This window comes from Anguilla anguilla, chromosome 14 (genome assembly GCF_013347855.1).
Source record: "Anguilla anguilla isolate fAngAng1 chromosome 14, fAngAng1.pri, whole genome shotgun sequence".
Lineage (NCBI taxonomy): Eukaryota > Metazoa > Chordata > Actinopteri > Anguilliformes > Anguillidae > Anguilla > Anguilla anguilla.
In genome coordinates, this window is record NC_049214.1 from 23293615 (window position 1) to 23312686 (window position 19072).

The 19072-nt window shown below is 48.4% G+C and overlaps 2 protein-coding genes across 2 annotated transcripts; one reads left to right on the plus strand and one right to left on the minus strand.

Moving 5' to 3' along the window:
- Window positions 1–5444: 5444 nt before the first annotated feature.
- Window positions 5445–12329, minus strand: LOC118212916 (ADP-ribosylation factor-like protein 3). Its single transcript, XM_035391422.1, has 6 exons — window positions 12173–12329; window positions 8806–8949; window positions 7883–7999; window positions 7180–7230; window positions 6552–6737; window positions 5445–6270 (listed from the first exon to the last, which is right to left on the minus strand). Exons 1-6 carry the CDS (start codon window positions 12173–12175, stop codon window positions 6223–6225), a joined length of 549 nt encoding a protein of 182 aa, XP_035247313.1. The 5' UTR covers window positions 12176–12329; the 3' UTR covers window positions 5445–6222.
- Window positions 12330–13081: 752 nt separating this feature from the next.
- Window positions 13082–17966, plus strand: wbp1 (WW domain binding protein 1). Its single transcript, XM_035391421.1, has 4 exons — window positions 13082–13339; window positions 15207–15309; window positions 16173–16340; window positions 16877–17966. The coding sequence occupies exons 1-4, from the start codon at window positions 13274–13276 to the stop codon at window positions 17425–17427; spliced, it is 888 nt and encodes a 295-aa protein (XP_035247312.1). The 5' UTR covers window positions 13082–13273; the 3' UTR covers window positions 17428–17966.
- The last annotated feature ends 1106 nt before the right edge of the window (window positions 17967–19072 follow it).

The following is a 19072-nucleotide window of genomic DNA, read 5'->3' on the forward strand; positions in this document are numbered from 1 at the left end:
CGCCCCGCCCCTCGCCCCCCTCCCCACCACTCACACACAGGCCAGTGATGGGTTTCTCACCTCAGGCCACAGCAGCGGGGGGAGCAGGGGGGGGCGTTCTCTCGCTGCCCGGGCCCGCCGCTTCGCTCCGGGGACTTAACGTGGCGGTGAGCCTGGAACCGCGGAACCTGGGGGGGCGTCACCGTGAGGTTTCCCCTGCGGAAGCTTCCAGAAGCGCAGCCCTGGCGGGAACTTTCTGTCCTGCGGATCCGAAGCTGTAGCGGGGGCCAGTCAGAGGTACTCGACTCCAGCAGCAGGTAGCTTGCCCTCCTAAAGCCCCAAAACACACGCAGAGCTCCCTGGGGAGGGACGCCATCTTGGCTCAGTCCATACCTGAATTGGGTGGACTGTTGACGCAAGCAGCAACTGAGGCTAGAGTCTCGGCCTACTGATGTGCAGTTGGCTACAGTGCCACCAGGGGGCGATGGTCAGCACATGGGGGGAGGCATGCTAATGTAAGTGTTTTATGGAGAAAGGGTGAAGGCAAGTTGTGGAAGTCGGAAGAGGAAACACCCTGTTAGCTGGGAAACACACACACACACAGTTGTAATAACCCCTTGAGTGATTTGGAAAGGGAGAGTGTGTGACCTGCGACCCTTTGATTAAGTCTGTGGAGCTGCCTCCCCTCCCCTCCTCCCCTCCCCTCCTCCCCACCCCTCCCCAGTCGCTCCGTCTTGCTTCCCCCAGCGTGGGAGGCTCGTTTGCTGGGGCCGAGGTGCTGGGAAAGTCTGGTGATTTACGGCCTCCCGTAGGCCCGGCCGACCCTAGCTTCTCCGCCGTGCTCCGGGGGACAGTACCGAGGCACCTCCACGGGCACCGGACAGAGAGAAACGTCCTTTTTCACGTGCGATTCTCACGCCGTCCAATCGGACGGCTCCGTGACCGCCCGCATTCCTCGGGCCGCGGGATCTCGTTAACGATTTCCTCTCCGGAATGAGGAACGCGATCGCGCCGACGACGCGGTAATCGAGCGCCGTTCGTCCGCTTCATTACGTTCGGGGGAACAAACGTTAATGATTAAGGGGTGAGGGCGACCGGCCGACGTCTGGAAGGAGGGGTCGAGCGAGCAACTTGTTCCTCAGTCCCCTGCGCTCCAGTTTTCGTGCCAGGGTGTCGTTTAAAAAGAGGGCGAGCGGGAGAATTGCACATTGAAAACATTCCTACATTTAACACTCTTCTACAGTAGAGACTGCATACACAGGGGAACTACAATGCAACGGAGGGACAGTTTTATGTAGACCCCACAGTTTAGCAGTCACTATTTTCACATCTTTCAGAGATGTTTGTGTGTACCTTACACCCCCCTCCCCACCTGCCTAATGGCTGTATCTTTTTCATATGCATGTTCTTCAGAAACTTGGATTTTCTTTTAGTGTTACATTTTCCCTCGCAGTGGTGTGTTTCACACACTGAATATATAATTCTCACGTCTTTGGTGATTGATGAGCTGTTTCGCAGCTGAGGTAACATTGTTCCAATTAATTAGCCATTAGTGGATGTTTGAGCGTTTTTTTTTTTTGTGTGTACACGCTCACTCTGCTGGAGATGTACTCACCCACCAAACGTTTGGTTTTCTCCAGTCAAATCAAGAGATTCGACTCCAGCGTCCGTTAAAGCAGCCGATTCTCTCCCCTGTTCTGTGTAATAACCCGTACGCTTGCCCCACACTCTGGGGGGGCGGGGGGGGGGGGGGTGCCCTGGCGTTCCTTTGAGCCCCCTCGGGTGCTCACCTCACGCTTTCGCCCGAGCTCCGCCCGCGTGGAACACGTTCCCGTGGAAACGGGTCTGTTGATCGTTCGACGAGTCCGCGGAGAGCAGCGGCCCGTTCCCGTCTCCGGGGGAACCGTCGGTTTTGCAGCCAGGCGACGCTGCATGTTTGGGACGCCGCTGTTCGCCCCAGGGACCTTCGAGAGAGCCTCTGCGTGTGGGACTGTTGGCCGGTGACCCCTTCTCACCTTCCTACCGGTAATCTTCCATCGCTGCTGTCTGTGGACTTACGCAGCCATAGGACTCTGTGTGCTGCGTCCTGCTTAAAATGTGCATTTCAGGAGCCTCCAGTGGCGTGGCCCGTAGAGCGCTTTCCACGCGCTCACTGCGAGCCGCGACGTCGGCGGTTCGAGTCCGACCGCCGACCCTTTGGCGCACGTCTCTCCCTCTCTCCTCCTGGTTCTCCCTGTCTCTCTGCACTGTTCTATCTAATAAAGCTGAAAAAGCCCAAAAAAGATATTTCTTAAATTTTTTTGCATTTCAAAGAAACGAATTGGCGAGACTATAGGTGAGTCTTAGGATGCATTCCAGTGCCGTGTTTTTACCTCCCTGCTTCCTGTCCTAGTGTGGAAGGCCAAACGGGTCAAATGCACACGAAACTGACGTCCGGAGTCATGCGTTGTTAATGCGCTGAGAACGTGCAAACAGCACAATGACAACTGATTGACAGCACATGATTCCAGTAGTCAATTTCTCTTATTTTTGTCCCGTTTGGCCTTCCGTACTAGGAAAGGATTTAAGGAAAGAAAGCAAGGAGGTAAAAAAATAAGCGATTGGACTGAGCCCCTGGGGTGCGTTCCAACCGTTTATCTAGTCTCCTTTCCTAGTACAGAAGGCAAAACGGGTCAAAAACATGTGAAATTGACGCCTGGAATCACACGTTCTCAACGTTGGCTCGTTCCATCCGGTTATTTTATCTCCTTGCCTCCTCTCCTTGTTCCTCACTCTACCCACTGGAGGACGCAAGGAAAGGAAGCAAGGAAAGGACACAGGGACGGAGGAAACGTGTATAAGGCAATTTGAACGTCCTTTGCTCTTTCAAGCGTCAGTTTGAAGCCACAGCAATTGCAGACGTGGCAGAGGTGAGAGGTGGATCCACAGGTCGATCACTATGCATCACACGTTCCAAAAAAATACTTCCAAAGGAAGTTTTACTTGGTAAAAACATGGATTCCCACAACAAACGCTGCTTTATGTGCATTAAACACAATATACAATTTTCCTGTCTTACCACGAACCATGAATGCTGCCATTTTTCTAACTATGACGTCACCAGTGCCGAGCTCAAATAAATCGGATCTGTTAAACGATGCCCGAATTTCCGACCTATAATCCCGAGTTTGGCGACCGTTAAATTGTTTTTTTTTTTTTTCCACAAGGCGGATCTCGTTTTTACGAGTTCCCAGTTGTCTTGAATGCAGCATAAAATAAGCGGCTGGAATGCACCCACGTTGACAACGGGTGATTCCAGACGTCAATTTCACGCATTTATTTGGCTTTTTTTTTTTTTTTTGGGACCCATTTTCTTTATTTTGACTTATTGGGCTGTCCATACTAGGAAAGGAGGCAAGGATGTTACAAAAAAAGTGGTTGGAACGCACCCCAGGTTTCCTATTCTACCTTGAGTGTACAGAAAAGTGCACCTGTGCGATGCGCAAGACTACTCTCTCTCTCTCTCTCTCTCTCTGGCTCACTCCTGAAATCTGAGTGTCGCCTTGAGGTCAGGCCCAGTGCTTACGATGTCATTTTCATCCAAATGGATCAAGGGGTTTTTGGTTATTAAACCCCCCCGCCCCCCCCCAGGCCCCAGGCTAATATCAGGGGCTCTGGGCCTCGGTGTGTCAAGGCCGGAGAAGGTTTGTTTTATCATTGCAAAGCACCTAGGTCATGTTGCTATGAAGAGGGCTATATAAATGCAAATTGTATTGGGGGCTCTATTAGAGTCTTGGAAAGGGACAATATGTAAATATCCCACACAGGAGCACGGTGGAGCATTCAGCCCCAGCAGGGCAATATGGGCTTGGGTAAAAGACGGAAAAAAAGAAAAAACCCAATTGCCTTGTGGTAAATCACGGCGAACAAGGTGAAAACTCCAATAATTGAATAGTTGGGAGTATTCAAAGTGATTTATTGTATATGTAACAGTTGAACGTGTATGGGAGGCTGTAAATGCGGGTTTTAGTTCAGTGGTGTATCTGAATTTACTTAAATTTGAGAACCCCGTGGGGTTGATGGTCAGGCTCGGCTGTGAAATTGAAAGACTAAAGTGGTTGGCCATTTCGGATCGTTTTCGTGATGAGAAGTTGCTTTACGTAGCTTTCCGCATTTTACTGCAGGATAGCCTGTTAACTGCTTCCACACTGCTTAACGCAACCCGAGAAACGATGTGTAGGATATCTGTGTTTATTCTTAGTGAACCAGAGCATAAAAACAAATAAAAGTCTCTCTAATTTTTTAATAATTATTGTGCCTCAAGTAAGCAGCTATATATTTTTCTCAGTCAGTTATTCCAACCTGAAAATCCTGGGGTTTTTTTAAAATGAAAAAATCTTTTCATTTGTAAATCATGACATAGGTAATGTGTTGACAGTGGTGGAGAAACGGTTCCCTCTAGTGGTCAAAAAAGAAACAGGCATATTCCCCAGTGATGTTCCAGTTCTTTAGTGCAATATGAATAGAGCAGGTTACCAAATAGTCTAGGATGGACTGCACAATGGACGCTGACCGTTGTGTGTTTTAGTATTTTTTGCGGACACTCTTGACCAGAACAACTTACTCAGCTTACATTATTATACATACAGGCCATGCATACAGCCAGATAATTCAGGTTAAGTGCTTTGCTTAAAGGTACAACAGCAGTGTCTACCCAGGGAATCAACCCTTGAGTTACAAGCCCAGGTTCCTAACCGTTAAACTACACCGCAGCTGCAGGCTAGCCGTTAAACTACGCTGTAGGCCTTTGCTTCCTCATCTTCTGTAGCTTCCGAGCGTCTCCAGAACAGGAAGGTGGCTAAACTAAGCTGCCCTAAGCTGAAGTGTCGCTGGGCTGCTGCCACAGCTCCTAGTGCTCCTAGAATCTAACATTTTAGATTCTTTTTTTGTAATTGGGCTGGGATTGGAATCAAGGCTCATCTTTTTTTACATTTTTTATTTGACCTCTATTTATAGAGGGTAGGTTTACTGAGCACACAGTACACGCCCCCCCCCCCCCCCCCCCCCCCCCAGATTGCTTAACCTGCATGTCTTTGGTTTGTCAGAGGAAACCAGAGTACCTGAAGGAAACCCATGTGGAGATGGGGAGAACATGAAAACTCCACACAGAAGGGCCCCCGGCCTGGCCTGGATTCGAACCCTGGACCTTCTTACCATGAGGAAGCAGAGCTATCCTCAATAATAAAGCTTATCTCTGATTGGTCGTAAAAAAGTTGACTGAACAAAATTATGACCCTCTCCCACCTAACCGCATTGAACTTAATAGTATATAACAGTTAGTTGACAAAGTAAACGGAGTGAAAGCTATTTTTAATACCTGCCCTACCCCCAACTACACATCAGACCACAGGAATACACCGTGCATCATGGGAAACATAGTTTTTTTCCCCCCTAGTCCAAAAAAAAACATTGAAGAGATACAGGAGCACATCAGAAGTCAGCCATTTATTCATTACAAAACCGGTCAGATTGAAAACATCTTCATCAGTGGCTTCAGAGAGCCCATTATAAAGAGGGACACAAAAATAAAGAAAGAGGACATATTTTAACCCGCTGTGGGGCTTTTCATTTAGACCTGTGACTTATTCGAATGAGCATCATACGCACAGTATGAACTACATTCAAATCAAGCACATTCTTATCGTAACGGTGGTTCTTCACTGTGGCCCGTTATCCAGATCCGCCAACGACCAGGAACCTTTTGACGTTTAAACGGGCAAACAGACTGAAGCCGCCAAGTCTGGAGATTACGTTCTCCGTGTTTCGATTACAATAGACAAGCACGCTATCTCTGTGAGTTATATTTCTCGTATTAATAGTTCTGCAAGGATTAGGAGATAAAATTACAATAATACAGCACTGTGAAAAACGTATCCTAAATAATCCCTCGAGAAATCCCGAATGCCCCCAGGGGTCTTTAGTACCGAAGGTTTGGGGCCCACCGGGTTCTAGAGACTACACGGCACGCGTTCCCTAGCTACTGAAGCCGGCCTCTGATCCACACGTACCTACTGTATAACGAACGAGAGCGGCCGCGGCGTGTTTATGAAAAATAAATACCACCTTCTTTTTTTTCTGTTATCTGTTGTGTTGTACAGGTTATAGAGCTCGCCAGAGGGATCCTTTGGGAGGTGGAGCCAGAGGGAGGGAGGGAGGGAGGGAGGGAGGGAGAGAGAGAGAGAACGCTCTTCAGACCAGCGCTGGCTATTTCTTCCTGGCGGATATGTGCTTGCACACCCACGTCATGCCGTCCTGTGGGGGTGGAGAAATGAACGGAGCCCTTGTTAGCGCAGCGGTGACTCACTTCCTGTCCCTCCAGCACACAAAGAGGCCTGTTTCCAGGCACTGTGCTATCATTCACGCCACTGGAGAAACTGGCAGCCCCACAATGCAAAAAGTAAACGCTACCCATTTTTAAAGGTGATCAGAAAGCGGTTGCTCATGTCTGTAGTCTTCCCACTGCTTTACTCACTGAATGTGTGTGCGTGCGTGTGTGTGTGTGCGTGCGCGTGTGTGTGTGTGTGTGTGGTTACCTGCACTCCTTCAGAGGTGACCGCTGAGCAGGCCTGGATCTGCCACAGCCTGTCCCGGATGGTATGCAGGTTGAGTCCCTCTGCAATCTCGGCAGCGGGAGCAGCCGTCATCAGGTCCTGCTTATTGGCAAAGAGCAGCAACGGGACCCCACTCAGCTTCTCCTCCTCCAGCAACTCTGCCAGCTCCTGAGGGGGGGGAGGGGGGTGAGAGAGAGAGAGGGGGCAGGGAGGGAGGGAGAGGGAGAGGGGGAGGGAGAGAAAAAAGGGTGAGAGAGAGGGGGGGGGTGAGGTGGGAGAGGGTGAAAGAGAGGGGGGAGGGAGACAGAGAGGAAAAAAGGGTGAGAGAGGGACGGGGATGGTGACAGGGTGTGAAATAGATTTTTGGTTATGAAGAAACAGATGAATAATTCTTACATATTTTGAAATTGAGCAACACATTGTTCATCAATATTCTATAACGGCATTTATAAAATACAAAAGGAGAGGTCTGTCGAGGCTGGGAAAGCAAACTTGTGTAAACGTAGCGGTAGAAGACATGTTTGAGCCAGTCAGAAGGATGATTATTTCAGTGTGAGGAATCCACCAAACCCCCCCACCACCCCGTCCCCGACCCCGACCCCAGGCTCACCTGGCCAGTCTCCTCAAAACGCTTCCTGTCCGCGCTGTCAATCACGTAGATCTGTGAGGTTTACAGGAAGAGGCGGGACAGAGAGGAGAGACCACACACACACTAGTGACACACTAATAACCTGCAGGAGCACAAGTCTGCAAAATCCAGGTCTGCAGTTGGCTTTTCCCATTGATCCCAAAGGTGTTGGATGGGGTTGAGGTCAGGGCTCTGCACAGGCCAGTCAAGTTCTTCCACACTGTTCTCCACAAAACAATTTCTATATGGACCACGCCATGAGCCTGGGGGGGAACTGTCATACTGAAACAGGAAAGGGCCTTCCCCAAACTGATGGGGAAGCACAGAATCATCTAGATTAGAAGGTAATTGTATGCTGCAGCATCAAGATTTGCCTTCACTGAAACTAAGGGGCCTAGCCCAAACCATGAAAAACAGCCCCAGACCAAGGGGTGTCCAGATACTTTTTGTCACATAGTGTATATTAATATGGGGGTATAACTGTGTGAATGGCAGTTGCCTCACAACTGATTTTTGGCATTAGCCTTTCGCTAATTTCTGTATCTCTCATACCATGTTCTACAGCACACGGCATCTCCAATCATTCAGTACTATATAGTGTCTGTAGCATGGGGGCTACAGCGCTAGGTAACCAGTATGGGATCTATGGTGCGGCATCTCATGGACGGTTGCCCACGTGACTCACCAGGACGTCCGTGTTCTCGAAGTAGTTCCTCCAGTAGGGTCGGATCTTCCTCTGGCCGCCGATGTCCCACACGTTGAGCTTGAAGCCCTGGGACTGAACGCTCTTTATGTTGAAGCCCTGCGCAGACGGAGGGGACAGCGATCGCGTTCCAAACTCTGCGCCACGCGTGTGTTCGCTGCCATCTCGGTAAGTACGAATGTGTGAGCTTGTGTGTCCGAATCGTATACGTGGGTCTAGTCTGCAGAAGCTACCTGAGCAGGTGTGTGCGTGTGTGTGTATGTATTTGTGTGTGCGTGTGTGTGTTTGTGCGTGTGTGTGTGTGTGTGTGAAAGAGCAGTACCTGTGTGGGAGTGATGTGGCTCACGTCCTCAGAAGCCAGCGGTTTGAGCAGCGTGTGTGTGTGTGTGTGTGCGTGTGTGAGTGCGTATGTGTGTATGTATTTGTGTGTGCGTGTGTGTTTGTGCATCTGTGTGTGTGTGTATATCTGCAGTACCTGTGTGGGAGTGATGTGGCTCACGTCCTCAGAAGCCAGCTGTTTGAGTGGCGTGTGTGTGTGTGCGTGCGTGTGTGTGTGTATCAGCAGTACCTGTGTGGGAGTGATGTGGCTCACGTCCTCAGAAGCCAGTGGTTTGAGCAGTGTGTGTGTGTGTGTGTGTGTATCAGCAGTACCTGTGTGGGAGTGATGTGGCTCACGTCCTCAGAAGCCAGTGGTTTGAGCAGTCTGTGTGTGTGTGTGTGTGTGTGTGTGTGTGTATCAGCAGTACCTGTGTGGGAGTGATGTGGCTCACGTCCTCAGAAGCCAGCTGTTTGAGCAGCGTGTGTGTGTGTGTGCGAGTGCGTATGTATTTGTGTGTGCGCGTGTGTGTGTGTGTTTGTGCATGTGTGTGTGTGTGTGTGTGTGTGTGTGTGTGCATCAGCAGTACCTGTGTGGGAGTGATGTGGCTCACGTCCTCAGAGGCCAGCTGTTTCAGCAGCGTGGTCTTGCCTGCATTGTCCAGTCCCAGCAGCAGGATCCGCACCTCCTGATCCGGAGAGCTCTTCAGCTTCCGCAGGATCGACAGCAAGCCCTACGGCGCACAGGCACTGTCACTTCCTGGTGCTCACACTCTGTCACAGCCTGCTGCTGACACACACAGTCGCACACTGATGCTGTCACAATTGCACCTGTTGCTGTCGCACGCCGATGCCGTCACAATGACACTACAGACCATCACGTACTGTTAAGCAACGCTCCCGCTACGGAGACGTGAAAACAGAACCGAGGCTTATTCCCAGAAAGCAACAATACAGCGCCTCAACGGAGCTCACATCCTGTAGCGTCTCCACAGACCGAGATGCTCCAAAAAAAGGCCGTTTTAAATCGAATGCTCGTGAGATGGGGAGCGCACCGGCTGCGGAAGCTCGCCCGACGCTCCCTTTCTCTCGCTGACAGGCCGAGCGTGACCGACGCACGCGACGCCCCGGACACATTCAAGATGACGTCATTATTTTGGCGGTTCGCCTCGGTCTGGACGAGCGTGCTGGTTCTGACCCGACTACGTACCAGGCAGCGTTGGGTTTGTACGGTTTCAGTGCAGAATACCCTGCCTCATACAAAAAAAACCCATCAGAATCAACACAAACCCCATTCACTGGAGTGCCAGTTAAGACTCTGGGAGGCAGCTGAAGACTTGATGCAGACTTGTCTTAAGGGGTGGATTTAAGTCGCTGGAGGTTTGCTCACCGGTTTTTACTCTCCGCCTGTGGCCATCAATTGCACTTGTCGCTCCGCGATGCACAGGACGAGATCCATACTCGTATTTTAACAACAACTCGGGATTTTCGTTCGAGCCAGGCGTGGAACGCCCTCGTGTAAAAAGCGCTCTCGTTCTTCCGTGCGGCCTATAAAAACAGGCAGCCGCAAATTTGTGCGTGGAGCCAGCCGCTGCGTTCATGAGTAAGGTTCTGCACTCCAGAAACTCCAGCCATTTGGGCTTCGGTACGCAGATGACCGAGTGTGTAGAATGTGCTAGAAGGTTTAGCACTGGGGATGGCAGTGAACACTCCTATTCCAGGTGCAGCGTAGCAGAAGCGGTCACATTTTTTAAAGCAGACAGCAGTGGCACCTGCTGATAAAATAACTAAGTTTAGGTACAGCTGTAAGAAAAACCTACAATATCCAAGCCATGGTGATGGTGGGCAGACCATGGTGAAACGAGATTATGGCAATGCAAATATTTTATATTGATATGTTTGATATTACTACATAACGAATGCATTGATAGCGAATGGTAACTAGAAAAATGATAGAAAATTATCTTGAAATTAAAATCGAATATAATTTTTGAGCAACAGTTTTCTGATTGTGTGTGTGCTCTCTCCCTCCCTCCTTCCTTCCTTCACACACACACACACGCATGCACACATACACACACACACACACACGCATGCGCACACACTCGCACACACAGGCCTAACTACATGTAAACATACTGAACATGCATAACTACATGCAGAGTTAAAACGGTCCATTGTGTCATATACACAACAGCCTGAACATTTAAAGGGACAAAGGCCAATCTCCACCAGTCAGACGAAGATGAGATTGGGATTGGTGCAGATTAATGAAGGAGAGCTAAGTGTACTTGTGCAAGAGGCTCAGCCACCGGCAGGCCTCTAAGAATAGGCCTACACCTTTAGCTTTTAGCCTCTGGCCGTGGCCTACATACTGCTCGTCAAGCAGACCGTGGCTTCTGATTGGACCGCTAGATCAGCATAGTCGGTAGCTGCTGTGAGTCAGGACAAATCACTTGTTGAACTCACCATAAAAAATAAAAATGGCTTTACCTGAACAAACCTTATGCAGATTTTTTTGATAACAAGGAAAAAGTTTCAAACAATGTCACGCGTGCACCACATACAGAACAAAATATAATATAGGCTATAATATGGCCATACCTGACCTTCTATACCTTACAGTGACCCTGACCTCATGTTTAAAACCCATAACAAACCAGGGGTTAAGGAGTTAGTATTTAGCTAGCACAATAAAAATGTCGTCAGAGAACCCCGGTGACTTCAGAATACTAATATACGGATAAGAAGTAATCTCATAATGTCATGTGCAGTTGTTATTGAATGGAATTTGTTGCTTCTCCATAAGGCTTCCTCCCTTCTACGCACACACACACACACAATTAGTCAATGAATACACACACAGAATAAATTAGTGCCCATACCCGATGTTAAAGCAATACCAAAACACCTTAATTATCTTCATTATCATTATTGCCATGGGACCGTACAACGACCATACCCCTGACGCAGTGCAATAGGCCTAATGCCTTGATACGAACACCCATCAGTTATACGCGCGCAGATTTATCATTGGTCTACTAGACCACAGTTCTCACTCTAATAGCGTAAAGTTAATTTGTAAATAACAATAATAATAAATAAATAGAAAATTTGTCATGTTGATTGAACTCTAATTATTAAACTGGTAAATAAGGTACTCCAGTCTAACCCGTTCAAACAAGTTGGACACAGCAACAAGTGTGTTGAAAAAAATTTGTCAGCCCCACTTAATATTCAGCATTCGTGTGTAACTGAATAGGAACAAGGGACGAAACGGATGCTTGTCGGTACACACATCATTTTGAGCGGAATCTTGCGGGAAAACTGGTACAGAAGACAAATTAAGATAGCTATTTACCGTCAGTTAGCTTCCGAGCTAAAGCTACTCAGTATATCTACATCCATAAATATTAGCTAGCTTGATAGCTATCTTGCTAGCCTCGTCGAGAATCGTAACATTTTCAGCGCGTGCAGAAGACATCAGAGGCACTGTCACTGAGCCCTAAATTATGCCGATTTCAGGTTAACACATACACAACTTTAAATGAGTAGCTATCTGCAGTCTATTCTTAGCTTGCTAAATTATCTAGTTAGCTAACGATAACTATCTTTGGGGCTTGATAGCGCTATATTTACTAGCCTGCTGGGTATTACTAACGTTAGTTATCTGTTTGTAATGCTACGTATCTGATTAGGTATACCAACGTCATAATTTAACCTAGGCAAGAAATTGGATCGTTCCTTTAATCCACAGATAAACAGCTAACTATAACGAGCAAATCAACTCACAATTAGTAATGCATTCAGGGCGCAGAACATCATCCTACCCAACGCAACTAGTCTAGCAAGGATGGAGGAGGGCAGGAGTTTATCGAGAACTGAACAGGCTACTGTTTATTTGTATTAATACGACAGCAATTATAGACAGAATTGGCTAGTGAACTAGCAACTCACCATTATCCGTTCCGCTGGTCGCTGTTTGGACCAGAGACGGGATTGGGGACCTTGCGCTCAAGTCGCTGCAGAATCCCTGTAACTATGGGAGCGGTGGCGTCTCTGTGCAAACACACCACTGCTGCCTTTCGTTGCGCCCCTATCAGCAAGACGAGGGATCTACTGGTGTGTCACTCAAAATCAAATTACAGCAAACGAGCTTCACAACTTTAGTAAAGCGCTGTACATCTTTTCACGCCCTTAGCTACAATGTCGCGGAACTTTCAGATCGTGTGCGTTATTGTGATGCCCTGTATGGTACCTACCACCCCTACCATTGCTACTTTGGGAAGATATACTGTTTCTTTTCAATAAAATAATACACATTTTTTTCGGATGTTCAAAAACAGACAGCTCATCCAGTGAACGAATACGGTGTTCCTAGGGTATAATGATTTCTTTTGGGGCCATTGACGTTTTCACTCAATAATGGCTAATTATGTGGGTACGTCATTACTTAGGTAAAACGTGTCAGGATATTTATATCTGACCTTATTCTATACCCAAATATGTACTATGTCAGCTGGTCAGAGCTGAACTATATTACATTGTTACACAATAACATTTAAATTGCTACCTTGGGAAGATATGGTGCTGTTTCATTTAAAAATATATAGACTATGTGTTTCTCAAAATTTTCAAGACATCTCAGCCGTACTGTGTTTATAAGGATAAGGATTGAGGACTGGACTTTGGAGGCATTGAGCTGTTTTCATTTCATGATGAATACTTATCTGGGTATGTCATTACTAACATAAAACATGTCGCTGTGTTTCCTATATTATCGTATCATAGAGACTGAAATGTATATTTGTCTGCTGGGCTGAGATGAACTATATTAACCTGTTAGTGTGTCATTATACTGACCTCTATTGGTTGTGCGCCCTAACGACCGGGCGCGTTGAGTATTCTGAAAGAACACAAAACATGAAGCTAGCTTAGCTAGCCGTCCTGTTAGCTAAATAAGTGAATTATACAATAGGTTATTTTCGTTTCGTTTTTTTATATGTAGATTCATATCTATATGTTCTCCTTTGTGTCTTCGGCCAAGAACCCAGAAAGATGCCACAGAAAGCACTGGGACCCATTGTAGGTCTGCTCTGGGCAGGGACCTGTTTTGTGGTGCAGGTAAGTGGCATCTCGGGCGCTGAGATCGGTCAGGGTATTCAGTTTAGTCCGTGGATGAGATGTGGAAGTAGGCCTTCTATTGTGCGTTTTTCTCCTTTCTCCCACACAGTACAACTTTGTGACGCCAGATATTTTGTTAAATTAATTGGGTGTTTATGATTGTGTTCTTTAGTATTATATATTAAAATGTTTTGTTAAATAAATAAAAAGAAACGGGTAAAAAATTTTTTAGCTTGCTTCTTGCTAAGTATCGACAGAATGACGCTCGCTGGGTCGCCAGGACAAATAACTTTCTAGCTAGCTAGCTAACAATAGCTAGGCACCAGCTAATATTTCCTAACGGAATGGCCTTAATATCGGCAAGTTAGCTTTCTAACGTTAGCCGAGCAACGTTTGTGTTAGAAACAGTGCAATGTGTTAAAAAAAAAAAAAAAACGGGGACCATGATAATGACACTAAACAGTAATCATTTGTTTTTGTTTTCATAGTTTGCTTCAATAGTTTAGCGAGACCTGTTGTTTATTTGTAACGCTATTATTCATGATAAAGTCGACCGTGTCGGCTACGTTAGCCAGCTAAATGACATAACTTACTTTTAGCTGAGAATTAAATTTTAATATCATTTTTATTGAATTTATGTTGTGTGTTGAATATAAAATCCTGTACTCAATGATCTATTTCTACTTATGCTCTTTTCAGTCATTTAGTTTGCCATTTCAGTACTATAGAGCTGCAAATGTGATATCCATTTAAAAATTAATAATTTTAATAACATGCTTCATAGGGCGCGTATTCATGACCCCGTTTTCTAAATGTAAGCCAAGTTTAGTTTTTTCGTTTTTTTTCTTTGTATAACATGCTTTTTGTTGTTGCTAAAACTTACCTGAGGTCTCGGTATTTGACGTGATTTAATTAATAATAAACAGAAAAACAGTTTTCGCACTTGGTTGAATAAGAGCGTAACCCGCGTGGGATGACATCTGAAGTCATGTTTCCATGTTCATGTTTATTACCCTCGGCTAGTTAGCTGCCTGGGGCAGCCACAGACACCATCCTGCCTCAGACAAATAATGTTATTCACTTGCCATTTTATTATTATTTATTAGGGTTTTAACTTTTTTTTTTTTGTCAGTTTGTAATAGAGAGATGGAAAAGTCTAAATATCTAACTGACCTTAATGAAGACCTGAAAACACGTGATGTAACATTCAAAACTGGCCTGTATCAGGTGGCCTATTTAAAGAAGTTTCTAGAATTTATCATGCCTCAGATAGGGCTGCCAGACCTAGAACTCGGTGTTGGGGTAGCCAAGACAGTGCAGTGGGAATTTTAGCAGATGCCCACCAGCAATTTAAAAATTGTGGGTCCTGGTCCTCACTTATGGCGAACTCGACCGACCGTCGGTGCTGAGAATGAGAAGGGAATTTATTAGAGAAGCTTTTCTGAGTTAGACTAGGCCCTGCGTGCGCAAGCGGAGCCTGTATTAGCTTACGCTCGGGTTGTTTGTACTAAAATGGAGAGACTGCAGGCGTTTGTACTGCGTCTGTCACACACACGCAAGCTTTATCCATTTATTGGCTGATCGAGTTTCAAGGTCAGCGGGAAGGTAGTCTCTTTCGTGGAGGTCGCCTGGAAACCGTACGGTCGACGGAGAACTGAAAACGGGGAAAAGCTTTCGCTCGGGGTGGTTGCGGGTGGGGGGGGGGGGGGGGAGGTGGATGGGTGGGGAGGAGTTGAAATGCTTTGACCTGAAGTGGCGCCGTCTGTGCTGAAGTGTCTGTGTTGTTGGGTCTCGGGGGGGGGGGGGGCGCGCCTGCCGTCGTCACGGTGACCGCTAACCCGCGCACCGTGCGTGTGTTTTTTTGCAGGGGAAGGAGTTCTGTTTCGGGGTGAATAATGAGCAGTACCGGTGTGAGATGGGCTACTGTTGTGGAGAGACCGAATGCTGCACCTACTACTACGAGCTGTGGTGTACGTGCACCCCTCCCTTTCTCTCGTTTGTCCTTCTCCTCCCCCCATTCTGTCTCTTTCTTTTTTTCTCTCGCTCTCTCTCGCTTTCTCTTTCTCTTACACAGTCACACTCACATCATCCCAGCAAACACAAAACGTTCTCACAATGTTGGCGCCGTGTCGTGGTAATGTCATAGCATTCACAAAACGTACCAGTAATATTGTGAGAACTGGGATGTTATCTGGGATTGTTCAAGTGTGTGAAAGCAGGCTATCTGTGTGGGTAAAATAGAGGGCAAGAGGTGTGTGGGTGCAAGTGCCACTGTTTGTCTGTTTGAGTGTGTGTGTCTGCCTGTCTGCCTGTGTGAGTGTGTGCATGTGTGTGTCTGCCTGCCTGCCTGTGTGAGTGTGTGTATGCGTGTGTCTGCCTGCCTGCCTGTGTGTGTGTATGTCTGTGTGAGTGTGTGTATGCGTGTGTCTGCCTGCCTGTCTGTCTGTGTGAGTGTGTGTATGTGTGTGTCTGCCTGTCTGCCTGTGTGAGTGTGTGTATGTGTGTGTCTGCCTGCCTGTCTGTGTGAGTGTGTGTCTGTGTGAGTGTGTGTATGTGTGTGTCTGCCTGTCTGCCTGTGTGAGTGTGTGTCTGTGTGAGTGTGTGTATGTGTGTGTCTGCCTGCCTGTCTGTGTGAGTGTGTGTATGTGTGTGTCTGCCTGCCTGCCTGCCTGTGTGTGTGTGTGTGTGTGTCTGCCTGCCTGCCTGTGTTTGAGTTTCTGTGTGAGTGTGTGTGTCTGCCTGCCTGCCTGCCTGCCTGCCTGTGTGTGTGTGTGTGTGTGTGTGTGTGTGTGTCTGCCTGTGTGTGTGAGTGACGGTAGGTTCTGTTCTGCAGGGTTCTGGCTGGTCTGGACCCTCATCATCATGCTGAGCTGCTGCTGTGCGTACCGCCATCGCCGCGTGAAGATGCGTCTCCAGCAGGAGCAGCGGCAGCGCGAGATCAGCCTGATGGCCTATCAGGGCGCCTCCAGCTCCTTCATAGCCCCGCCTCCCCTTAACCTGAGTGAGTGACCATTCGCTCCATTACAGTCCGCTTGGCAGGTAACCAATATGTAACCCATTTAATAGGGTTTGGTGGAATTCCCGTTCCTGCAGGTTTCAGAATGGGGCAAATTCAAGGTTAGGAAAGGCCTGGTTTTTGTGTGAAGAGATTCACAGAGCTTAGTTTTTTGGACAGGCACTTCATTTTCCATTTCTGTACATATCCTGTGCAACCGAAGTCCTAGTCGGCTAATTGAAATAGCACCTGTTTCCCAAAGCATAAAATTTTCTGGAAAGAAACGGGTTATAGTGTAGGGGGACTATTCAGTGTGTAAATGTTAAAGAAAAGGTTATGTCGAAGTTCAGTCTTAAGAGAGCATTTTGGGTTTGCAGTCCAGTTGGGTAGTTAAGTACAGCACTTAAGGCTGTATTAACATGGTGCTTTCTCACCCTGCATTACAACATGTGACTGCAGCAGCTATCATATTCTGTTTGGTGTTTTTTTATGAGCATCCACACGCTTATGAGCATCGCAGCTGATATCTGCCTGCCCTTTAGGGTTCTGGACGGACTGCAAGCTCCCAGACTACGAAGAGGTGGTCGGTCACCCCCCGACTCCGCCCCCGCCTTATTCGGAACTTCCCCCAGACGCCCTCCCCACCGCTGCGCCGCCCGCCGGCCAATCGGAGGCTGCCGTGGTGCTGGAGCCCCCCGTGGGGGCGGGGCCCCGCGGGGAGCCGGCTGCCTATTCGCCGGGGGCGGCCGAGGGCGCGGCGACTCCGAGCCAATCGGGAGGAGGGGTGGAGGACGACGAGGAGGAGGAGGGGGAGGGGCCCGGGGTGCCGTCGTCCACGGAGGAGCAGCTGATGACTCGGCGGAGGCACGTGACCGGCGACTCGGGGATCGAGGTGTGCGTGTGCCAGCTGGACGAGGCCTCCGGCCCCGAGGAAGAGGAGGAGGAGGAGGCGGAGGAGGAGGACGGTCTGTGCCAGGGGCCGAGGGGGGACTGCTGCTCCCAACGCCTCCCCGACGGGCACAAGCAGTGCCCCACCCAGGGCCAGGCCCAGCCCACCAGCAGCAGCAGCAGCAGCGGGGATGGGTTGGTCTGAGGAGCTCCTCCCACGATCGTAGTGACTTAGCAACAGGGGAGGGGGCGGGGTGCGGTTGGGTGGGGTGGGGTTGGGCAGGGCAGGGGTGCCACCATGTTTGTCATCATCATTATCCGGAAACCGTGAGGTACTGCCAGGAACTCACCAAAATGCAACAGCAGGAGCTTCTGCTAGCCATGATGATGATAATAATGATGATGATGTTGATGTTGATGACACAAATGGCATTTTATTTCTGAAAGCTTTTTTGTGTGTCTAGGCACTTGATTGCTTGTTCTGGAGATTTTGGCCTTTCCATGGACAGGGATGAGAGGAAGCAGTCGAGGATTCTGGGTAGGGGGTAGGAAGATTCCGTGACACGGAGGGGTGATTGATGATTGGGGCAGGGCAGCTAAAGGGCGTGGTGTGATGTGTGATATTAGTGTGCTTAACGGAAACGGACATACCAACCCCCAGCTCTTTCTCATGCCCTCGCCTCATTGGTGCAAATCGTCCCAAAAGGGCATCGCGTCACTTCCTGCCAACGGCGCAAATTTCCATGGGAAAACAAAACAATGCATGCCGGTAACAAAAAGCCAGATAATGGTTTTTCAAGAAAAAGATTTATGAAAGTGCTTTATTCATTTGCCCCACCCTTCTTATTTCCCCCTCTGCTTGTTGGAGTTTGTTTTAGTGGGAGCGGAGCGGGGTGGGGGGGTGGGGGGGGGTCATGTGACCCGAGAGCCATCTCTCTTACTGCGTTGTGTCTGCAACCTTTCTGTCAGTTTACGATGGGAGGGAGAAGGAGAAATCGAGATGAAATGAAGAATATTTAATATTTGATCAATCGCGCCTCCCTGCCTCCCTCCCATCTCCTCCCGGGGCTGTGGCCCAGTTACGTTCGCCGCCCCCTGCTGGTCGCGCGTTATTGGCGCTCCAACACGTGCAGAATGGGGTCAAAACAGGGCTGGAGGTGCCTGATAATTAGTGCCAGTTAAAAGCATTTTAGCGGTAGTATGCTTCCCGGTTCTTGATGACAAAATTTCGGACTGGAAGTCCCTGGTGAGGTGTTTACAGTCATGGGGTTGGTACGTACTAAAGATGGGGGAAGTTATTAGAGAGGCTGCTTGGTCTGTTGTGGATTGTAAACATAATTACCTTCGCTATCGTTATTGCTTTTTTTGTTTTTTTCCTTTGAAGCTTGCGCTTGATTGATGCCAACATGGCTGCCGCGCCAGGAGCCGTTTTTTTTCCGTTTTAGGCGTTTGTTCCTCGTGCCTCTCTGTGCTCTCTCTGCGCTCTTTCTGCGTACTGCGACGGGGCAAATGTTTCACTGCCAGCCCCGGCTCCTTCAACTTCTGCTGTTGAATGCGCTGTGTGTGTGTGTGTGTGTGTGTGTGTGTGTGTGTGCGTTTGACACCGAGAAACCTGGGCAGAATTTGTCGTCGGTGAAACACTGGCGTGAAGCGCTTGAGATTCTTCATCTTCGCTTCCGCTTCTCTGCTCCTCGATGCAAGAGTTGGAGTTCACCACGGCTCTAGTGTAGGTCCTGTTCATTTTGCTTCTTTGCATATTTATGACTTTACAATCAAAATGGAGGAGACGTGGGCATCTGGCGCGGAGGCGCAAACCACACAAATCAAGGTGCTCGACCTTGTTATTGCGT

Bases quoted from the DNA above. Each gene is read 5' to 3' on its own strand.
- wbp1 (XM_035391421.1), top strand. From the start codon at position 13,274: ATGCCACAGAAAGCACTGGGACCCATTGTAGGTCTGCTCTGGGCAGGG. The intron at 13,340-15,206 runs GTAAGTGGCATC...GTTTTTTTGCAG, and splicing joins GGACCTGTTTTGTGGTGCAG to GGGAAGGAGTTCTGTTTCGG. The intron at 15,310-16,172 runs GTACGTGCACCC...TCTGTTCTGCAG, and splicing joins CTACTACTACGAGCTGTGGT to GGTTCTGGCTGGTCTGGACC.
- LOC118212916 (XM_035391422.1), bottom strand. The intron at 7,231-7,882 runs GTGAGTCACGTG...TAAACCTCACAG, and splicing joins TCGAGAACACGGACGTCCTG to ATCTACGTGATTGACAGCGC. The intron at 6,271-6,551 runs GTAACCACACAC...CCACCCCCACAG, and splicing joins TCACCTCTGAAGGAGTGCAG to GACGGCATGACGTGGGTGTG.